This window comes from Mytilus edulis, chromosome 6 (genome assembly GCF_963676685.1).
Source record: "Mytilus edulis chromosome 6, xbMytEdul2.2, whole genome shotgun sequence".
NCBI lineage: Eukaryota > Metazoa > Mollusca > Bivalvia > Mytilida > Mytilidae > Mytilus > Mytilus edulis.
The window spans coordinates 83,489,589-83,513,551 of NC_092349.1; the positions used below are offsets into that span (position 1 = coordinate 83,489,589).

Below are 23,963 nucleotides of genomic sequence, written 5' to 3' on the forward strand. Positions count from 1 at the left end.
CACAGTAAAATTATTTATATTACATCTATAACATATATCAATATATCTTAGCATAAAACACCATAATATTAAAAAAAAATATACAAAAAAAAAAAAAACAACCCAGCATTATATACACTTATTAGGAGTATAAAATGCACTTTCTCTTAAAAAGTACTTCATGACATATTTTGACTGTGAAATAACCAAGTCTTTCATCATGAAACATAAATAAAAACTTTCCCTCAAAATTACTAAAACTACTTTCTTTATTACATACACTGTTTAATATAAGCCCGGTATCTTTAATAACTAATAGCAAACGAGTTATAGTCAGAAGCGGTAATTTTGATCTTATCATCATCTGCAATGTCTGAAAAATAAATTATATACCCATGATCAATGTTTGAATCAATTATCAGACTTTTCCACTGCAGTTTATTCAGTTCTGTTCAGACAATTTGCATTCGGTCAATTTAGTGCTGTTCAGTAGATTTTTTTTCAGACCTTTCAGTTTGCTGTTGATGTTAAATACAAACAATTGACCGTCTGACCATTGACAGACACGATCTTGATTGAATGCACGCAATTTGACTGAACAGTACGGAATCTACCAAAGTGTATAACTCTGAAATTTGACTGAACAGTACGGAATCTACCACAGTGTATAACTCTGAAATTTGACTGAACAGTACGGAATCTACCACAGTGTATAACTCTGAAATTTGACTGAACAGTACGGAATCTACCACAGTGTATAACTCTGAAATTTAATTCAAAGATTGCAAATGACTTACAATTTATTGGTCAGTCTTTTACGCTGTTAGATCAAAATAGCAATTTTAGACCAACATGTGCTTACCATGAGTGACAAAAAACGGTTAACCTAGCAATTGGTTCTGCACTTGATTTTCACCATTTTTTATTTTACATATTCATAAAAATGTTTTGGTTGTCTTGATGTCTGAAATGTTTCAAGAATGGTGGCGGCCATCTAAATTTGATCTTTTTATTTTGTTTAAAGGTATCACTTAAATTTTGAACAAATATTATATTTTTTGTTCTAATAGCTGCAATTTGTTAAGGTGGAAAAATGGACAACTAAAACGCATTAAAATGCTAACAAACAAATAAGTTTTTTAAACAAAGTTTTACAACAATTGCTCTATTGCATGATAAATTGAATGTTTTATAATTTTACTGTCGACCAAAAGAGGGACGAAAGAAACCAGAGGGACAGTCAAACTCATAAATCGAAAATAAACTAACAACGTCACGACTAAAAATGAAAAAGACAAACAGACAAACAATAGTACATATGACACAACATATAAAACTAAAGAATAAGCAACACGAACCCCACCAAACACATGGGGAAATCTCAGGTGCCCCGTAAGGGTAAGATCAACATGATCGAAACGGTACCTTAAAGATACTTTCCTTTTTCAGCTTTTTTTTATTGTATGTTCTTTTGTAGATATTTTGTTTTATCCCAGTAAAAGGTGAATAAGGAGCTACGGTTTGGTGCGATAACACCCCTCATTATTTAAGTACGCATGACTTAAGTCAGTAATCTCGTTAGTTGTGGAATTTCGTTTATTATTACATATGTTGTCATATATAGATTTAGGTATTTGTGCCATATAGTTGAAAGAGGTTGTCTATATTTCGCTATTCCGCGCTGAGATCATGAACATGCAGTGTTGTAGAAACAATAACCAATTAACGAGAACAAACATTAACCACCAAATGACTTTATATGTTTTATTTTGTTAGGGTTGCTTATTGACGTATTATCTACTTATTCACATTTATCAATCCTTTGGTTTCTGTTAAACATTTCTGCAGATTGCTCTTTTTTAATTTAACGAATTCTTGTATCATTGACGAGTTTAGATTTCCCCTGGTATATTTTTGTCTGTGTCAACGGAGATGAAATTTTATAGAATCAATATCTAAAAAGATATATTATATGTTTTCATTGTATATGAACAATTATGCAGGTAAAGTATAATATATCTGGAACGTTGATTGCTGATTTATATTATAATAGAATGAACACATGGATTATCAATTATTCCATACACGTTACTAACTATCAAAGGACGTAAGCTCAGATAAACCGGAAATTAATGTTTCTGTACCATTTAAGTTCAATTTCCTAACACAACAATTCTTTATTTTATATGCTACAAAAATGCATTTATATGGCACTATCCAAGACAAAAGACGAACGGAGGTGTGCTCATGTATACAGCTGAAACAAAGAAAAATAGAGGATATGCTCTTTTATAATGCTAAAACAAAGACAAACGAAGAATGTACTAATTTGTAAAGCTGATTCTCGTTAGTGATCGTGTGTCTGAAAAAAACTTCGAATAATAACTCATACTTACTTATAACCTAAAGGAACTCTTTCTTGTAGGTGTATTTTAATCTTAAGAAGCGATATATTACAAAGAGAATCTTGAAAGGAATAGCAAGTTCTAAAATATTATATAGCAATAGTTTGGAGGATTCAGTTCTATTAACAGTCTGTTTAGTAAATGAATACTATATATTTATAATTATGAAATATATATTTTATCGTCATATTATTCTTTGAACTATATTTGAAACAGAATACTTAGATCGATAGAAATAAGATTAATATACATCTAATTTTTATCAATACATAGGATAAACATTTTCTCCTTACGGAGAATATTGACTCAGCAATTAGAGGACATATTAATTGTCCATCTGACTTGGAGCAACAATACGAAGATATTAATTTCCGACCTGTGAAAGAGCATCACAATAGATTACATCTTAAAAAGATCAATTAAGTGATGCGCTGTCAATCAGTCTACTGATAAATATTTTAAAATCATTGTCTCTTAACTGTGAAATTTTGAATGAAAATGTTGATGATTTGTAGTTGTTTCTTGATAATGGATTATATAATCTATTGGAACATTTAGGACTGCACTAGGTTTTGTTTTCTAATTGATCATTAGTTCTGATAATTTTCAGTTAATAACAGTTATTTTTTACGCTGCTAAAGGGAATTTGTACGATAGCTGTTGCAATATGGCAGAACTGAAAGTTGAAGACGATGATACAAAAAATGGAAATTCGTTTGAAGCAATTGACACTTTGGTGCATGAATGTTTACACCAAAAATTAACAGAAGGAGTGGAAGTTGCGAGAACACCACGAGGCATAAAGTTAGATAGTTGCAAACGTGCACGGGATCGTGCTAACAGAAAGCAACAGCAAGGTACGTCAACTTTACTAGATTACAATTTGCATAAAATGTATATTCAAGAGTTACTAATATAATTATATGAGAACAGGATACATTTATTAGTTGTCACTTGATTTAAACGAATTTAGCATGGCAGATGAGACGTTCACTATCGATGCAACATGTATGCTCTTTTTTTGAGTTCATGCGATGCCCTCCTTCTTTGTTTCTTACCTTGTTGTTCCTTTTTGACCGATTAGTGATATATTTACATTGGTTAAATACTGTTTCCTTATGTTTTCAGGAACCGTGATTACTCTTTAATTAGTTCTATTAGGTGTCTTTGGTCTTTATGTTAATTAATTATTATTCTTACTCTCAATCTGGTCAGTCTTGGAATTTCCGACTGACTTGTACAATGTTTGTTGTGTTTTGCTGTAAATATAAAAAAGAAGATGTGGTTTGATTCCTAATGAGACAAATCTCCACAAGAGTCCAAATAGACACAGAAATTAACAACTTTATGTCATCGTACGGCCATCAACAATGAGCGCAGCTCATACCACATCAATATTTTAGTGAGGTGAGGGATATATGCGCTCACACGAATGTTTAACCCTATCCTATTATATATATGTATCTGTTCCAAAACATGAGCTTGTAATTCAATAATTGTCGTTGCTTAATGTCTGCAATATCTTATTTTTTGTTTGTTTTTTAATCAATCAGTTTTTTGACTAAGTCATTCGTGTTTCATAGCTGACTAGAGGGCATATTGTTTGCCTGTTTGTCAAGACAATATGGTAATCTATAAATGCTTAAACTTGCTTCATTTTATTGGATTTGTTTCATTTGCAATAAAAACACATCTCCTTATCCTAAGTCAGTAAGTAGCCTTTTGTTCATTGGTTGGGTTTGTTGGTGTGATTCATATGGGTTTTTCATTTCTCGTGTTACTTTTATATATATTAGACTGTTTGTTTTCCTGAATGTTTCACACTAGTCATTTTTGGGCCTTTCATAGCTTGATGTTCAGTATAAGGGAAAACTCTGTGTTGAAGACCAATACTTGTAAACTGTTTATAAATTATGAGTTGGACGGAGAGTTGTCTCATTGGCACTCATACCGCATCTTCTTATTGAATGTACATAAAAACAATTGATATGCAATCACCATTCTCTTATTGAATGAACTTGTCATTTCTTTCATGACCGTGTAGTGTTTCTGTTTGACGAGACTTACACACGAACAAAATATAGTAGTAATTAACTCTATACAATCCTTAGAGAAGTAGTATCTGGTGCATTTGAAGTCAACCCCGGTTTCCAGGGAAAGGTAGTTTTACTCAGTCAATAGCTTATATGTAGTGTCTGTCTATAAGTTTCCTTCTGGCCATGTTATTGTCTGTTGTTATTGATTGATGATGTTTAATGTTTAATTGTCCCCCTTGTGTCGTTTGCCCTTGTTTATATCTCATCTCCGTTCACCGGTATGTTGGATATATTGCATTTTAGCGGCAACTTATAAAGTTCAACAATACATATATATATCGGTTTTGTTAAAAATGGCAATCAATGTTGTATAATCCTGGTACCTTTGATAACTATTGTAAGCCTAATTTATATGTGTTATACGTAGGATGTAAAGTATGTGCATTATTATATCACCAAATAATTTTAAGGAAATTGCAGAAATTATAAAGAAAACGTACAGTTTATATTTCATTTGTTCATGTTATCAATATTTATGAATTACCAGTTGGAACTTGGAAGCTTAAATTGATTTGTAAATTTTTAGTTCAGATACAATGGTCTATATGAGATCATTGCTTACTCTTAAAAGTATTTTGACTGACTGTTAGCGCCCCATTTAAATGACTACTACATTTTATCATTGCGCAGTTTTACCACTAAACTGCATCGGTATCATATTCTATATTCTAAATGAGTTAAACAATAGATTATTTATTTTTCCTCGCTAAAATGAGAACTAATAATTTACGTTAAAAAGTTAATTTAACATATATAATGTTTAGATGGGTTTTATTTTGTCACTAAACGTTCGTATTTTAGCTACAATGTACTATCGATTCGTTAACACGTTCTCTTACGATCTATATTAATGAGTTTCTAATTTTATCTAATTTATGTTAAAAGACATAGGTAACTTTATAGCGATTCTTGTTTTTGATTATACGAATATGCATGTATAGACACGCTATTCCCAGTATTTTGTTATGCGAAGGAGTGGTATTTTCGTTTTGTCAAATAAAACAGAATAAAAATGAGAATTTGATTTCTTCAAGAGATATCGTACATTCTTAAATTTTTTAAAGTTAATGTTAAAGCTGGACATATATACTGACAAAGATTGTACCCTTCTTGGAAACGGAATGACGACAAAGGTAAATGAACTCATCATATATACTAGGATTGAAATTTTATATTCTCTCCAGACTCACCAATGACGCTCGAATCCAAAAAGTTTAAAGGCCAAATAAAGAACGAAGTTGGGGAGCATAGAGGACCAAAAATTCCTAAATGTTTAGCCAAATATAGCTAAGGTAATCTTCCTGAGATAGAAAAGCCTTACTATTTAAAAAAACCCAAAATCTTGTTAACAGTTAATTTATAATTATGAACATCTCACAGAAATCTACTACTGATGAGTTTTATCTATTCATTCCTTATTCTATTGATTTTGTATTTACATTGTGTCATAGATCACATTTATTTGTTCTGTGTATGTTCACTTGTGTTAATATGTCTTTTGATTGAGTAGAGCCATTTTGGTTGATATTGTATAGTGTGTCTTTCTATGCTGTGACGTTACACTATATTCTCGTGTAGAAGAAAATGCGTCCAGTCTATCAAAACATGAATATGATGATTTATAAGAGCACTGAATTCGATATTGTTTGCTTTCACAATGTCAAGAATCTCCTTTACACGATGTTCAATTGCAACTTCTGAAGAATGAAATTAGATTATTCCCATCACCCAAGCCGCCATTCTTTACGGTTGACACGCTGGTGTTGCACGCCGATATATTTCAAATTGTAATTGTCAATCCAATTACCAAGGACGTAATGACACTGTAACCATGTTTGACATCCTCATGTCAGCTATAGATATTTAATGCTTTTTTTATAGCTTACGTTTTCGTTTTGAATTTGCTATTGTGATCGTTGCTGTTATATATACAGTTGACAAACGTCCTGAATCTTTCAAATAGTGGATTCTCTCATATCCAATATTACCATTAAAACCAATTCCTTTTAACAACTGTTTTTACAAAATGTACTTATTTTTGTAAAAAATAAGCATTTTTTTTATTATAGTTTCTACTTTTATACACCGTGTCTATACAGTACAACTATTCCAATTAGGTTCATATCAAATATTATCTTATATTTCATTTGCCCATTGGTACTTTCCGTTAAAGTTCATAACTAACTTAACATAATCATGGTTATTGGTAAGTAGTTTCTATGGTTTCAAGTTGTATTGTTTAATTTGAAGACGTCCATGAACATTTTAAATTTATCAAGTTATTTATAAATAACTTTCAAAAGAGGGACAAAAGATACCTGAGGGATAGTCAAACTCATAGATTGAAAATAAACTGACAACGCCATGGCTAAAAATAAAAAGACAAACAGACAAATAATAGTACAGAAGACAAAACATAGAACACTAAAAACTAAGCAACACGAACCCCACCAAAATCTTGGTGTGATATCAGATGCTCGGAAGGGTAAGCAGATCCTGATCCACAAATAAAAAATACAGAATTTTAAATTTTCGTTTTTTTTTGCTCCGTATATTTTGTTGTTGGCCTATGAAATACGTTTAGTTCTAAATGGAAAACGATAGACTTTTCTCATACTTTTCACAACTATATTTTGTAACATTCTGTTTAAATATAACAAAGGGTTAGGGTTAAGGTTAGGATGTTCAAAGTTGATAGAATCTTTAAAATGAGTTTGAGAAGATACATCATTTAAAATGTGTTTTCGGTAAAAGTAGAAAAAATAAATAAATTGATATTACTGTTGTTTTTTAGCTACGAAAGTGAGTTTTTGAACATTCATTTATAAAAAAACAAATTTGTATTCGCTTATAGGACGAAGTTGAAAATTTTCAATTGATGAAACTATTCTTCATATTCAAAAACGGTATGACCGTTAGATAAATTCATTTGTTTTACCGTAAATGAACCCCCACAAGTAAATGCCATTCCTGCATTAAAGCTAACGGCAATACAATGTGAAATGATTCTTTCCTGTTTGAATTTGTCAACTCTTCAATATTTAAATAGGTTTGGATTTTTCATATATGTTGGCCTAGAGCATCAATGAAGACATATTTAATGTCAATATGCACATCTGGGGGAGTAGAATGTGTACCTTTAGTGATATTATATTTATTGCAGAATGTTGCAATCAAGAATTGATAAGTACTTGCAATCTTCCTCAGACACACTTAAAAATGACAATGCATAGTTAATTGCAGAATCCTACGAATAAACATGAGCTGTTGATACTAATTGATTAAGTGTATGACATCTATATTTCCCTTTTAACTCTTATCAATGATTGTTTTCGTTTTCCCTTACTTTCTTGATTAAACATAGTAACTTATGTTATTATCAAGTATTTGTGAAATTATGGCATCAGGAAACGATTGCGTTTCCTTATGTTACACAAAAACTAGTTATAAAACAGAGACTATTATTAAACTTTCATTGGAAGTTACATCAATAATTGTTTATTCAATTATTGTGCGCCACAACTGATTCATTTCCAATTACAGTTGCACGGTTGGTATCATTAGAGTTTAAATAAATACAATTTATTTTATGGTTTTATGGTGTTATCCATGCAGTCAACTTTTGCAAATTTCTAATCTTTATAAGCTAAACTTGACAGTTTGAAGAATAATACATCGGGGGAATGGTGCTTTGTTACGGATACTCACCGTCATGAAACTTATTTTATCAATTTGTTTTCAATCAAAGATAACTGAATATTTTGGACATTTTCAGTATCAAATGTACTCTTGAAAAATATAATATGTTTTGTGGAAATAAGTATTTGTCTATGTGTCGCATTTTTCGTGTGTAGTTGGTTGTGTACGTTACTTTATTATTAAATGCCATTTTGTCAAAGGTTACAGTTGACTTTCCGATATTGTTTCACATCTCAACCTCATGTTATTAATATTGTATTAACAATGTGGCATAACTCAAAATTATTCGTTCAGCGTATGTTTACGTGTTTTTTGGTTTTGTTAAGCCATTTCAACTGATATTTTATAAAGTGTCTTTCTCTGTTGTGATGTTGCATTAAGATTAGGGTGAAGGTTGGGGTCAGTTAAACCTTTTTAACCCGCTACTTCTGTTTGCACCTGTCATAAGTCAGGAACAAATTGTTCAGTGGTTGTCGTTTGTTGATGTTGTTAATGCTTCTCGTTTCTCGTTCTTTAAGATAGATTAGACCGTTGGTTTTCCTCTATGAATTGTTTTACACTAATTATTTTGGGCACTGTATAGCTTTATAGCTTGATGATGGATATGTGAACCAAGGCTCCGAGTTGAAGGCCGTCTTTTACCTATAATTGGTTACTTTTTTCCAAATTATGAATTGCATAAAGAGTTGTCTCATTGGCACTCATACCACATCTTATTATATCTATGTATAATTCAACTATTCTATCTGAATAATTGTAAAGACAGTTGGTATAATTTCTAAAAAGACTGGTATTGATAATAGCTTACAATGTAAAGCATTTGTATGGCATATTTGTCATTGTATATATTCCGAGTTTTCTTTTATCATTTTATTTTAATAAAGCCGACAATATAGTAGAACATGTTTGATTGTCATGAATATCTTTTTCATCGAAAAATATTAAAATACTAGTAATTTTGAGGATGGAAAATAAAGTTTGCATTTTGGAAATTGTCTAGTTTTTAGTTTTTGTCGACTATTGTTTGCATTGTTCCAGATTTTTTAAGCAACAATATAGTTTTTCTTCGACTATAATTGTTTTTTTGTTATCCTCTTCTCTTGGGATGAAGTGCTGTTTTGTTATCCTCTTCTCTTGGGATGAAGTGCTGTTTTGTTATCCTCTTCTCTTGGGATGAAGTACTGTTTTGTTATCCTCTTCTCTTGGGATGAAGTACTGTTTTGTTATCCTCTTCTCTTGGGATGAAGTGCTGTTTTGTTATCCTCTTCTCTTGGGATGAAGTACTGTTTTGTTATCCTCTTCTCTTGGGATGAAGTGCTGTTTTGTTATCCTCTTCTCTTGGGATGAAGTGCTGTTTTGTTATCCTCTTCTCTTGGGATGAAGTGCTGTTTTGTTATCCTCTTCTCTTGGGATGAAGTACTGTTTTGTTATCCTCTTCTCTTGGGATGAAGTGCTGTTTTGTTATCCTCTTCTCTTGGGATGAAGTACTGTTTTGTTATCCTCTTCTCTTGGGATGAAGTGCTGTTTTGTTATCCTCTTCTCTTGGGATGAAGTGCTGTTTTGTTATCCTCTTCTCTTGGGATGAAGTACTGTTTTGTTATCCTCTTCTCTTGGGATGAAGTGCTGTTTTGTTATCCTCTTCTCTTGGGATGAAGTACTGTTTTGTTATCCTCTTCTCTTGGGATGAAGTGCTGTTTTGTTATCCTCTTCTCTTGGGATGAAGTACTGTTTTGTTATCCTCTTCTCTTGGGATGAAGTGCTGTTTTGTTATCCTCTTCTCTTGGGATGAAGTACTGTTTTGTTATCCTCTTCTCTTGGGATGAAGTACTGTTTTGTTATCCTCTTCTCTTGGGATGAAGTGCTGTTTTGTTATCCTCTTCTCTTGGGATGAAGTGCTGTTTTGTTATCCTCTTCTCTTGGGATGAAGTACTGTTTTGTTATCCTCTTCTCTTGGGATGAAGTGCTGTTTTGTTATCCTCTTCTCTTGGGATGAAGTGCTGTTTTGTTATCCTCTTCTCTTGGGATGAAGTACTGTTTTGTTATTCTCTTCTCTTGGGATGAAGTGCTGTTTTGTTATCCTCTTCTCTTGGGATGAAGTGCTGTTTTGTTATCCTCTTCTCTTGGGATGAAGTGCTGTTTCAAAAGTATTTATTAATCATAAGAATGAGTACGTCTTCTCTAAACTTAGTAGTTACCGATTCTTTTAAGGAAAATGTAGTTGTCCATGTATTTGCACAACTGTTTACTTTACTTTCATTACACGAAAATAAGTTCTTATGACAGACAATTTTTGGTCTGCCGCATTTCTTTTCTCCCTTTATTTTTTCGATGGTGTTTGTTCATGTTGTTAATATTTCGCTTATGCATCGCCTGTGTATATTTCATTCTTTTATCAAGGGTATTTGCTTTTTCTACCTTAAACGTATATCATTTGATATTTCTGTGTTAATTCAAGTAACGCAGGCTTCGACTAAAAGTTACAATTAAATATATGCGCATCAAGAAATAAAAAAGAGAATATACCATGGCAACTTATACCGTAATGCAAAATCCATAGGCCAAAGAAAAAAAAATGTGATGAAAGGCTAACCTAAACAATACGAAAAAAAAAATAGAAACACGAATGTCAAAACCGAAAGTAAATTTTTATGTTGTTCGTAAGAGTAAGCAATGTTTGATCCCCCTGTGTACCATTCGTAAGTTATGAAAAGAAGTAGAGAAATGTGAATATAAAAAAGAAGATGTGGTATGATTGCCAATGAAACAACTCTCCACATGAGACCAGATGACACAGAAATAAACAATTATAGGTCACCGTACGGCCTTCAACAATGAGCAAAGCCCAAACCGCATAGTAAGCTATAAAAGGTCATGAAAAGACAATGTAAAACATTCAAACGAGAATACTAACGACCTAAAACAAATAAATAACACATAAACAAACGACAACCACAGGCTCCTGACTTGGGATAGGCACATACATACAGTACGTGGCGGGGTTGAACATGTTAGCGGGATCCAAACCCTCTTCTAACCTGGGACAGTTGTGTAACAGTACAACATAAGAACGAACTATAAAAAGAAGTTGAAAAAGACTTCACTCATCACATAAATACAAAAACAAATACTACACAGAGTTCACGTAACCGGGTACTTGTATATCGCAACAACAAAAAGTACAGATCTGAGAGTACTCACAATTACTGAAAGCTAGTTCAAAGCCACTAACAACTTATAAAAAAAATCATGCATCTAAGACTAAATTATCAATCAGTATACATCCAACATTCAATGGATTTAGTGTAAGACGTCATAAACAGTCAGAGAAAAGCATGACTTTGTACAATGCCAATATACAGGTATCAACAGATTGTAGATCCATGAATGTGTATATGTATATAAAAATATATGTAGTTTGCTTTTAATTTACTGATAACAAAATCAATAGTAATACCATAAAAACAATACTCAGTGATCTAATCCCTGTGTTGAATAGGTAACTTTATAGAATTAATTTATTTAAAGCTAGTTTCTGTAGAAATAATAGTTCAAAAACAATGCCTATCTTATATTCATATATTAGACATTCCTAAACTACTAAACTGCCTTGTTACAAGACAAAAAAAGAATATTATACCGTTTGAAATTATTGCAATAGTCCAGACATTAGAACGCAGTTGTTTAATGAAATTAATTTGAACATTTTAAAATGTTTATTGCAGTGAAAACGTTTCATGGGCAATTTTAGATTCCTTTAATTCAGTTTACAAATTTCAGGCCAAAAAAAACCTAAAAAAAAATGTCAAATTCTTATTTTGTACAAAGCTACAGCACATTAGTCATTGTAATGAGTCTAGAATTACCTACGTCGTAATAAACGACTTTACGACAGTGGATCAAGAAAAGTCTGTACATAAAACCGATTATTTTATATTTGATTAAATACTTAAACCAATTCAATAAAGAGTGGTTTCAAATATCCTTGAATTTTCTTCAAAATAACAAAACAACATTTGCTTCGAGACCTAGGGCTAAACACATTTTGACAGCACGTAGTATTTCCCTAATACAGAGCATTCTAATTACCAATTAGGATAGTTGTCGAATAAAGAAACATAAGATCAGGTCCAATATCATTGATATTAAAAAAAAACCTTCCCAAACATATGCATATTCAAGTCTATATCAGTGAAATAAGTAATTTTATTAGCGTATTTATTGCCTTGTTCTGTCTTTGTGTAGACTACAAATTAAGACGTAAAAGTATACTGTCTTATCTATGTAGTCGAAACACTTAATTTGTTTACTTCATGGCATAGACGGTCTGAGCCAGACATTGAACTATGGCGTTTGAATGTAAGGGTTTCAATACTCTTTTTTCTTTTTTTGTTGTTGCTATAACCTTCCAGAGTTTTTAACGAGTCTTCTGCAGACAAAAGTACATGTGTCGAATTTATCATTAAGCCTCTGTCTTTGAATATTTTTAACATGATTGTTACAGAATCCTGATTTAATTTACACGGCACATGTTTACTTTAGTCTATAGCTAGACGCTACAAGGAGGCTCCTATATTAACTTGGTATTTAGATGTGATTGTATTGCAAATTAAGTTTGATGGCGAATATCAAAAGTGAAATTTTGAAGAGGGACGAAAGATACCAGAGGGAGAGTCAAACTCATAGATAGAAAAATAAACTGACAACACCATAGCTAAAAATAAAAAGACAAACAAACAAATAATAGTACATAATACACAACATAGAGGACTAAAGACTTAGCAACACGAACCCCACCAAAAACCTGGGGAGATCTCAGGTGCTGCTTCACATGTGGCACCCGTCGTGTTGCTTATGGTATTACAAATCCGGTAAATCGTCTAATTCGGTGAAAAGGTTATTTCATAACGGTCAACCAACTGGTGATAGCGTCCGTAAAATTTACGAAGGGATGATTTCAACTTAATTTGGAACTCTTGGTTTTATAGCTTCCTTGTGAGTAGCAATCCTCAATGAAGGAAATCATGATAGGAAATACAAGAATATCGTACCAATTGGGAGATATATACTCCGTATACAGGCACTGCTGGAATGTTGCTACATAGAAATGGAAAACTGACTAGATGTTAGTTAAGATATGAAACAGACTTAGCTGTATCTGTAGTATCCTTTATCTCCAGTTCGATTGGATAGATTCGTTCAACATAGTCACCAAAATTTGTATTATTTAGTGAGAGAACATAATCTTTATAGCGGATCGTAAAGTTAAAGGATATTGCTAACTTCTTATCTTTCTTCCTAAGAAGTTCCTGTATGCAGTCAGCCTCATAACAATAAAGAAACAAGTCGACAAGAAGAGGGGCACAATTGGTTCCCATTGAAATTCTGACAGTCTGTTGAAAAACACGTCCTCGAAACTTAATAAATATGTTGTCAATCAAGAAATTAAGCATCTTGATAATGTCAGTTTCTTGACTGTTATAACGGATATTCTAAATATTCTTCTTTACGAAAAGGAAAAAAAAGAAAAAAAAAAAGAAGTTATTTGTGTATTTATTTAAATTTCTGTCACCTGAGCAGTTTATTTGAAATGAATAAACTGGTATACTTTTGATACGGATGCTAGACAGCAACATGTGGAGCAAGATCTACATACCTTTTCGGAGCACTTGTTGTTTTCCCCGGCTTTTGGTGGTGTTCATGTCGATGTTGTGTTTTGTGTGCTTTTGTGTAATTTTGTTTCTATTGTCTGTTATTAGCCATGGCGCTGTCAGTTCATTTTCGACTTTGAAAATGTTGAATGTTCTTGTGGTATCTTTCGCCTATCTATTAAGAATATCAGCATTAGAATATAGAATTAGAGAACCACTTACAAAGATTCTGACTTAGGATTTTAACCCGCATTAGTCTTCTTTCAATCGATTGATGATTTTTGAACAACAGTATACTACTGTTTCCTTTATCACCACCGTATCGGAATCTCTGATGCTGGATTGTCTGTCCCCGAGGATTCTACCATTCCGATAGTCTAACAGCATGAATACAAGTAGAGTTTTCTTTTGTTTACCCGGATTAGTTTTCTCTCAATCGATTGATGACTTTTGAACATCGGTATTCTACTTTTTCCTTTAGTAAGGCATATGAATGTGTAACGGATTTGAACTTTTCTTAAAGATCTCAACCCTCACTTTGTTTCTAAATTCCATCATGATGTGCACAACACTCGAGTACAAGATCGAACAAACTATACAAATATGTAAAGGAAAAGTACTTTCTGTAACTGAATAAATAATGATACAATAAAAAAAAACCAAGAACACAGAAATAAACCTCTACGACCCTTTGACAAAAATATAAAAATTTCAAAAAATTTGAACCAAGCATTTTATTAGAAAAATTACACTGGTTATATAGCAGTTTGACAAACACTCATTTTGATCATTGAGAAGCTTAATATTCCCTGAAGAACACAAAATCATTAAAACGTTCTGCTGATTTTACAGAGTTATCTCCCTGTAGTGTTAGGTACCACCTTAAATGTAGGTGGATTGAATTCTCTTATAAATTAACAGTCACCTCAAAATCATTCCTTTTTTTTTTATCTGATTCCAAACCTGTCGTTTGTATCTTTGATAAAAGTGTACCCACATATTTATGATCATCTGAAAACCCCAGGAAATAAAATAAGCAACCATATGTCCAAATGAAGTCTTTGTCTATGTCAAATCATACATAATTGGTTTTTGTATAGAATTAACTTGTTATTTTTCTGTAGTATTCAGGAACAAGCCTGTCAGCGCATCAATATAAAAGAATAAGCGTAGGTTACGCATTGACAGCCTCATAGAAAATGATTAGTTTTCTTAACTAATATGTATTTGAAGAAGAATACGCCAACATTAGTATGTCAATTTTCCCAAGAAATCTAGACGTAGAAAGAATAAAAAAAACCCCAAACTAACAGCCACTTCCTTATGTGTTTAAGTACACATTGGGTTTTATAATAAAAAAAAAAAGTCTCTATTTATTCAGGGCTTTTGATTTACGTATGCTATTTACAATTCGGCATATTGTAGAGAAACAAGTTATTTGTTAGAGACCTCGCGTTAACGGAATTTATAACTGCTCTTTCTAGGCATGTGGAAATATGTTTGATATAATTATTAAAGAAAAACGAGTGGTAGACAATGACATAAGATAAGAATTCGATTTTGCACATGTCATCTGCATTAAAAATATAACTAACAATTTGTAAGACCAGTGCATATCTTTGTCCGCTATTCCAGATCACTATTCGCACAGCAACAAACACGTTAATGACTTCCAAGTCAGATTTTCAATAATACATTTCTTTACTGTTAATAATGGAAGTTTGAATATGACGATAATGAAAGAATTTGATTCGAAGGTTTATATTTTCTAGGTTTAGTTATAGTTTATTATTTATCTATACTGATAACCAATGTCAATCTTACTTACAAGTTTCACTAAAAGTTTTGCCCTTTTGAAAAGAAAGGCAATGGATTACGTCTCAAAAGATTATAGCAATACTGTTTCTATACATTTTATAGTATCTTCATGACCACAACGGATGGTTCTCAATGAAGTTAACGTTCATATTGAATGATGTTATCAAAAGAAAAGTTTATCGCCTTTACTCCATTATCAATTCTCTCTCATTATAGAAGTAATGGGAGTGATATATGGTCTATAGGCTGATTAATTGTATAAAACCAGTCTTACATTATTGAATAATTCGTCATAAATGCCATAGGTCTTGTTATTAAGTTACAAGCGAACTCTCATTATCAAATTATGGACCCAGACAACAAAGCTGTACATGTGGATAGATAGCAAAACATCTTATAAAGAACACATTTTCGTGTGAGTTGGAGCATCTTTATAGATAATTATATCGCGTAGTTTTATATTTCTAATGTTCAATTCTCGTTTCGATTATTACAATAAGCTGTAAAGTTGTTTATCCATAGCTTTAAAATAATCTTTTTTCATGATCTTGGATGAAAAAATAACATAATGTGATTAAGATTATAATCGATAACACTAGAAGCAAGACAATATTTTGTTTTATTTATCGGCTGAAGGTAATTTGTAAAAATTTAGTTAAAATTTGTTCCTGACAAAAGTCGAAATCAGGGGTCGATTTCAGAAAATAAATTACGACTAAGATTAATCGTAAGTATACTGATTTGTTCATGACTTAGGAACAATCTTAGTCGTAAGTCTTTTTTGTGAAATGAGTACATGAGTACGAATTTAAAAGTTTGTAGTGGTAGTAACTTTCTAAAATAATCATGACCATACAAAAAAAGATAGAATCTTGAATATTTTTAGATACATTTTTTGAAATGCATAGGACACCCACCCCACAAAAAAGGGTATTGCCTTTGTTTTTAATATTTTTTCCTTTCATTTCTAAAATAGTTTAAATGACAGATTTTTTTATCTGAATTAGTATTAATAGATTTCATTAATCGATTCAAAGTTGGATATTTCGTTTATTGTGTGGAAATTTTATTGAGATTATTATAAATTAAGGAATGTATCTCCCTCATGCAAAGCTCTGATTCCTTTCACGGATTTGGCTATACTTTTTGGACCTTTTGGATTATAGCTCTTCATCTTTTATATAAGCTTTGGATTTCAAATATTTTGGCCACGAGCATCACTGAAGAGACATGTATTGTCGAAATGCGCATCTGGTGCAAGAAAATTGGTACCGTTAATTTTATTAGAGATATTTACCAGAGGAGTATTATGTATGTTTGTGTTATATACATGGATGTTCTTAGTCAACAGGATACCTCTCACTTTGCTATCAATTGAATTCCAAACGTTTAGTATCCCTGGTGTAGAGATCAAAACTCTGGTGCTGACATAAAACAAAATACTTGATGCTGTCATTTACTGTATACCACAGCTGTTAAACACATCGGTTTGTCTACCGCGAGGTACTGGCGGCCTACATAACAGATATAAACACATGTTTGAATTTCAATTTTGAATGCTTATCTTTATTTGATCAATGATTTAGGCTTCACAATGTTTTTATTCGATCGCTTCATATGGATTTACAAAGCTCTTTTTTTGCACGGCAGTGTTAACATGGTGTGTTATAAATGCGAAATACCAAGGTATATATTTATATGTTTCATAAAGAGCGAGAATTGGACATCGCTTGATATCAACTCGAGTTATTTAATTTCAATATAGTAATAAATGAGTCTTAGGCGAGTTTATTATAACTATTTAGCGATATCGCGTTCTCCCTATATGTTAAACTTATTTGTCATATGGTCAATACTCTAATTGTGTGTTTTTTTAAATCAGACATTTTAAGACTTTTGATGAGTTTATTGGGACGCATTTAGACTGTTATACAATTGGACAAAAAGAAGATCGCCAGGTGAAAAGTGCACGGGTTTTGTATATTAATTGAAACAAGAATGTGTCCATAGTACACGGATGCCCCATCAGTACTATAATTTTCTTATTCAATGGACCGTGAAAATGGGGAAAAATCTCTAATTTAGCATTACAATTAGAGAGCTCATATCATAGGAAATATGTGTACTAAGTTTCAAGTTGATTGGACTTCAACTTCATCAAAAATGTCCTCGACCAAAAACATTAACCTGAAGCGGGACAGACGGATAAACGGACGAACAGACGGACGGACGAACGGACGCACAGACCAGAAAACATAATGGCCATAAATTGGGCATAAAATCACATATGGACAAAATGTTCATCGTCGCGAACTTTGAAAGTCATCAAATAAAGGCAACAGTAGTATACCGCTGTTCAAAACTCGTAAATCTGACAAAAAGCAAAATTGGGGTAACAAACTAAAACTGAGGGAAACGCATTAAATATAAGAGGAAAACAACGACACAACATTAAAATGTAACATACACAGAAACGGACTAAGAATAAGACAAAATCCGATGAGAATAACAAATATAACATCAAAACCAAATATATAAATTTGGGATAGAAAAGTACCGTGACACGTCTTATAGTAATGTGAATTCACACTCAAATATAAGAGAAAACAAACAACACAACGTTAAAATGTTACACACACAGAAACGAACTATAATATAACAATGGCCATTTTCCTGACTTGGTACAAGACATTTTTGAAGATAAAAATGGTGGGTTGAACCTGGTTTTGTGGCATGCCAAACCTCGCACTTTAATGGCAATGTTAAATATAACATTGAAATGACAACATAATATTACAGGACTACAATATAAATAAATAGGAGAACGTATTAGACAAAGAAACACATGATTAATAGATAACAAAAGGCATCAGGTTTAAAATTCAATACGCCAAAAACGCGCCTCGTCCACACAAGACTCACCAGTGACGCCCAGATATAAAAGATCGAAAGTGAAAAAAGTACAAAGTTGTACAGCACTGAAGATCAAAAGTTGAAAAAGGTTGTGTCAAATATGGCTATGTTTTTATGCTTGGGAGAAGAACATCCTTATTATTTAGAACAATTTATGCTATGCAAACAGTAAATTTTATCAAATGAATATAAAAGATATACATAATGAAACTGAAGTATTAACTAATTACAGAAAACAAAACCCGAATACATCATGCAAAGACCAACGCAGAAAAATAGACACACCCGACTTAGTCCAGGCCTCAACACAAAAAGATCATAAAAATGACGTCACATACGAATGGTGAATAGGCACAAATATTACGTCACATGAATTTCTGAAACATCACAAAAATGACGACACATTTGAAAAACTATATCTCAAAAGTAAGTTAGAATTAGAATTGATTTAAGATTATAATAAAATCAAATCTAATAAATAAAGGCGGTGATTAATTTTCTTTACAATAACACATGAAGATAATAGAAAAGACGTCAACAAATTTGACAAAATCCGACGAGAACCACAAATACAACATCAAACTAAACACATGAATTCGGGATAGACAAGTACCGTAACACGTCTTATAGTAATGCGAATTCACACTCAGCAAAACAGTCACAATATGTGGTAAAAATGTCCTTAGCTAGTTTGGTCAAAGACACATCGTATGGATCAACTAATTCGTGATGGTGTTCATAAAATTTACCGAGTGTCAATTTCAATCTGTCCTCCTCATAAAAACACATAACCAACGGAAATGTAATATGGACTTATGATGCTGGTTAAGCCAATTAAATTAACTTCGATTTTTTTATTATTTTTTCGTACCATACTCCGTGTATAAGATATAACAGGCCACAACCAAAAGAGAAATAACTATTCAATGCTTTATTCCTTCCATTTATGTCGATTGGTCTAGGTAACATAACTTTCACCAAATTCATAAAAGTTTTATCTACATTTACCTATGTCTTTGTGTTATCTTTCATAACAAAAATAAAATTGAGAATGGAAATAGGGAATATGTCAAAAAGACAACAACCCGACCAAAGAGCAGACAACATGTAAAGACCACCAATGGATCTTCAACCCAGCGAGAACATCCCGCATCCGGAGGTAGTCCTCGGCTAGCCCCAAATAAAATTGTGTACTAGACAGGCATGGGGTAATCGTTATCAGTAATCGTAATCAGCTGTAATCGATTACATTTTGCAGTGTAATCCTATGTAATCAGTAATCATGCCATTTCGGATTACAAGTAATCGTAATGTAATCGATTACATTGCCAAAAACAGGTGTAATCATGATTACTTTTAGATTACTTTAAGATTACATCTATTTGATTACTTGCTGATTAAAAATCTTGTATACTGGTATATAGGAAAATAGTATTTAAAAGACAATATGAAAATGTAAAGCATGAATAAAAAAATTATGAAACTAGTATTCACTATGATGGGACTTTGTTAAATGTGATAAATAGTATCATCTATATAACAAGTTTTGTATAACATAGTGTTTTATTTGTTAAAAGTTTACTAAAGGAATTTGATTTCCAGTTTTTGTGAGATTGAGCTCTTATGATATAAGAGTAGGTCTTGAAAGCGTTTTTGTTCATTGATTGAAGACTTCTTATATTAACTCCAATTTCATATAAGTATGCCCAATATTTAAATAAAACTACAATGAAATTCAAAAGCAGAAAAAATCAGTTCCTATTTGACTTTGAGCCCTTTTAATTCAAAATGGAATTTAAAATCATATTTCATTTTTTGACAATTTTAATAAGTTTTGTTTTCCATAAATATTATGATATATGTATTCAAAATTTTCCAACAAATTATGACAATTAACCACTTATAACTTTATTGATATTGCAATTAAGACAATAACATTTTAATATAATACCTCACCTATTGTTTGTTAAACAAAATGGATTTAGTGATTAACACCTGTAAAAACATTTACAGGCAATAAAACTATACTTGATTAATTTTTCATTATTTGTCCAGGTTTTTTTGTGAATTGGGCAGTTGGTTATAGAAAAAACAAAGTTATACCTTTTACATAGAGAAAGGACACTTGTCTATAGCTATGTTATCAAATTACACATGTTACACTGAACCTGTCTAAATTCTTTTAAATAAGACTAATACATTATGGCTTTTAAAAAAATCACCAAAATTAGCTTTTTCGTGAGGATAAAAAGTTATAAGAAATTCTTTAATATTGCAATATACAATGTAATCATATGTAATCACGATTACTTTAAAGAAAAGTAATCGAATGTTATCAATTACATTTGAAATAAGGTGTAATTGTAATGTAATCGATTACATTTTATAAGCAAAGTAATGGATCAAAAGTACCTTCACAAAATAAAACCCATCCGGATAGGGAGTAAGGAACACGGCAGTGTACAATCCGGGGATGAAAATTGATACCAAGTCAACACTCAGTTGAATAACCATACATTTGTGGCTCCAAAATTGGTTAGACTGTCATTTACAATGTGATTTATGTGTGAAAATACTGAACACAATGTTCGGCCTGTATCATACCAAGAAATACTAATAAAACCAACTGAAGATAGACACCCAATATAAACTGTATCTTACGTTCAAAAAAACATGAAAGTTATAATAACATTGTATTTCCTGCATGCTAACGTAGCTAAGTTATATAACTCGGTGAGGAAGACATTGTAATTGCATATATTAGTACACATACACAGTTAAGAATTTAAATTGACATAATAAGTGTACTATATATTCAATCAACGTAAGACTTATTTGATTTCTGCACAATATTGGAGTGTAATGATTACATGACTGCAGCCTTTCCTTCCTCTGTTGTTAGTATATCTACATCCGTTGTCATGATAACTTGTATGATTTGTCCTTATATATATATATATATACATGTAATGCTAATAGTATTATTCCTCTTTAATTGCACTACGAATGAATATGTTGCACTTGTTCACTTAGTTAATGTCATGAAATAAACTTATTCAGATATGGTACAGAAAAATCATATACCACATTATTTGCGAGATATGTACATCGATGCACAATAAAAAACATAATGTACGATTGAATATATTATTTTTTTATTTGGTTTCGAGTTATTATTTTCGAATGTTAAATGTCTCAATGCACATATTCTTGAGTATCTACTCATTTGAGTAAAAGTCCATGCTTGTAGATTTAAATAGACACTAATCTGAAAAGTCAATTCAGAAAGATGTTAATACATGTCACAGTGTAGATACTATCCTGTACGCTATCCGGAAGTCGCGATTTTCGAAGCGAGAACTTTTTGAATCACATTTTAAATTTGATGGGTATACTGAATTAAACGGTAAGTTGATCATCTGGTCATTGCTTAATGATTAATTCAGCCGACATCGATATTCTCAAATGGTTTAGAATTAAATTCCGCACATTCATTATTCGTATCTTTGCCTTAATCAAGAGATGTTCAAGTGCATCACTAAGAAAAATCAGTCGACGAACCTAAAAACAATCTTTTTACCCTCTTAGTGTACAAATTAACGTAAAAACCAGACTTAATTAACTAAATGAAGTATATTTCAAGTCAGGTGGTAAAAGTTACAACCAGATCTTTGAAGCCAGAAATAAGAAAATTACACTTGTTTGAATTTCTCACTGTACGATCAGTCTCGCTTGTATATTTTAAAACTGTATGATCAGTCTTTATGTCACTGTATTCTAGTGGTGCTTTTAAAGTTATTTACGATACATTAGAAGGTGGCATTTTTCTACATAACACAAATATATTTCAATACATTCACATCCTGAAAACTTATGAAACATTTTTTGGCTTAATAGGGTGTACTCGACTTACTACATTAAGAATTAGGATGTTTAAATGTTGCTAAAACAAGAGGAAGGTTTGATGTATACTAGTATATAAGTTTCAGAAATGTCCTCCGTTATACTTAAACACACAGATTTAGTTGTTATATAAAAATGCATGTATTTACACACATTCGAGGCCGTACTGTAGCCTATAATTGATCACAGCTCCTTCACTTTGTTTAAGATGTAGAGCTGTCTCTTTGACACTCAATTGTACACCACTTTGTCAAGTGGGGGGTTATAGTGATAAAGAAGTCCGTCTTTCCGTTCGTCCGTTGGACCGGTACAACATGTTTCGCCGGTTTTGTACGCGCATCTTCTCATAAACCACTTTATATACATTGGGGGTTCCGGCCATTTTTAAATGGAGAGGGGTCTAATCCAGGAGAAAAGGGGATTTCAAATATATGTTCCCATACAAATGCATTGATAGTTAAAAAAAAAAGGGGTTTAAACTGCCGGATCCCCTTTTTTTGACTCCGTCATTGATATTACTATTAATTAATCTTATTCGGATTCCTCATCATAAATGATAATGATTGTATTGTGCACCGTCTATTTCGAATTTTAGTAAAAATCTTTTATGGGGTTACTTTATATAAGATACGGACTTGAACATTGCATTATTTGGGGGCACCCATCAGGTATTTCCAACACCTCCTAAACCAATCATTAAAGTTTTCTGAAATTGCTCCATTCTTACTCGATTAAACCTTCTATTTATGTAAACTTACCAAAATTATATCACATGAATTAACCCCCTACGCAAAACTGTCTTTATCCATTTTTTGTTATTTTAAGAGACAAGCTTGATTTATGTTATCATCAATTGGTCAACGGAGGACGGTGTAAATAATCTTTAAAAATGTCATAGCTATAAACAGATAACTGTAACGATACACTATTACAAAGTCCACAAGCGAATCATGTATTACTTTTTAGGCATTGGATTTTAGATAAGACTGATGGAACAAAAATATAATTATTTTGTCATCTAAAAAATTCATCAGAAATATATTTGTATTGTCTGATGAAAGTAATTACACGTTATAGTTCCCTGGATAGTTCATAATATCACATATACACGTATATACCTTCAAATTGCTGTTGTGTTTTCTTCAAAATCACGACTGGTCATACAGTCAAAAAATCTGAAATCGCTTCTAGAATACAGTCAGTTCTAGACTGATCGTACAGTAATTTATTTTGGGATCCTCAAGGAAAACATATTTTTTATGGGAAATACGAATATTCTACTTAAATACGAAAAGAATATTGAAACAGTATATATTTAACTGTAAACTGATGCAAATATTTGCAATAAAAGATTATTTGCTTTGTACTACGAGAGCAAAATTGTCCACCGATTTCACTTTTTTCTACCAAGTTGATGTGATGCACACGTATATTTTATATTATAATGCATGTTTTTGTTACAGTAACTCATATTTATGATGCTATATTTACCTTGAAGATGT

General features: G+C 31.8%; 1 protein-coding gene across 1 annotated transcript in view; it reads left to right on the plus strand.

Annotated features, from left to right (window-relative positions):
• The first annotated feature begins 1,994 nt into the window (after positions 1-1,994).
• LOC139528690 (equilibrative nucleobase transporter 1-like) overlaps positions 1,995-23,963 on the plus strand; it is a 182,645-nt gene continuing 160,676 nt past the window's right edge. The window contains exon 1 of the mRNA XM_071324810.1: positions 1,995-3,241. Within this exon, the coding sequence (XP_071180911.1) occupies positions 3,052-3,241 (190 nt within the window). The 5' untranslated portion in view covers positions 1,995-3,051. The remainder of the gene's footprint in view (positions 3,242-23,963) is intronic.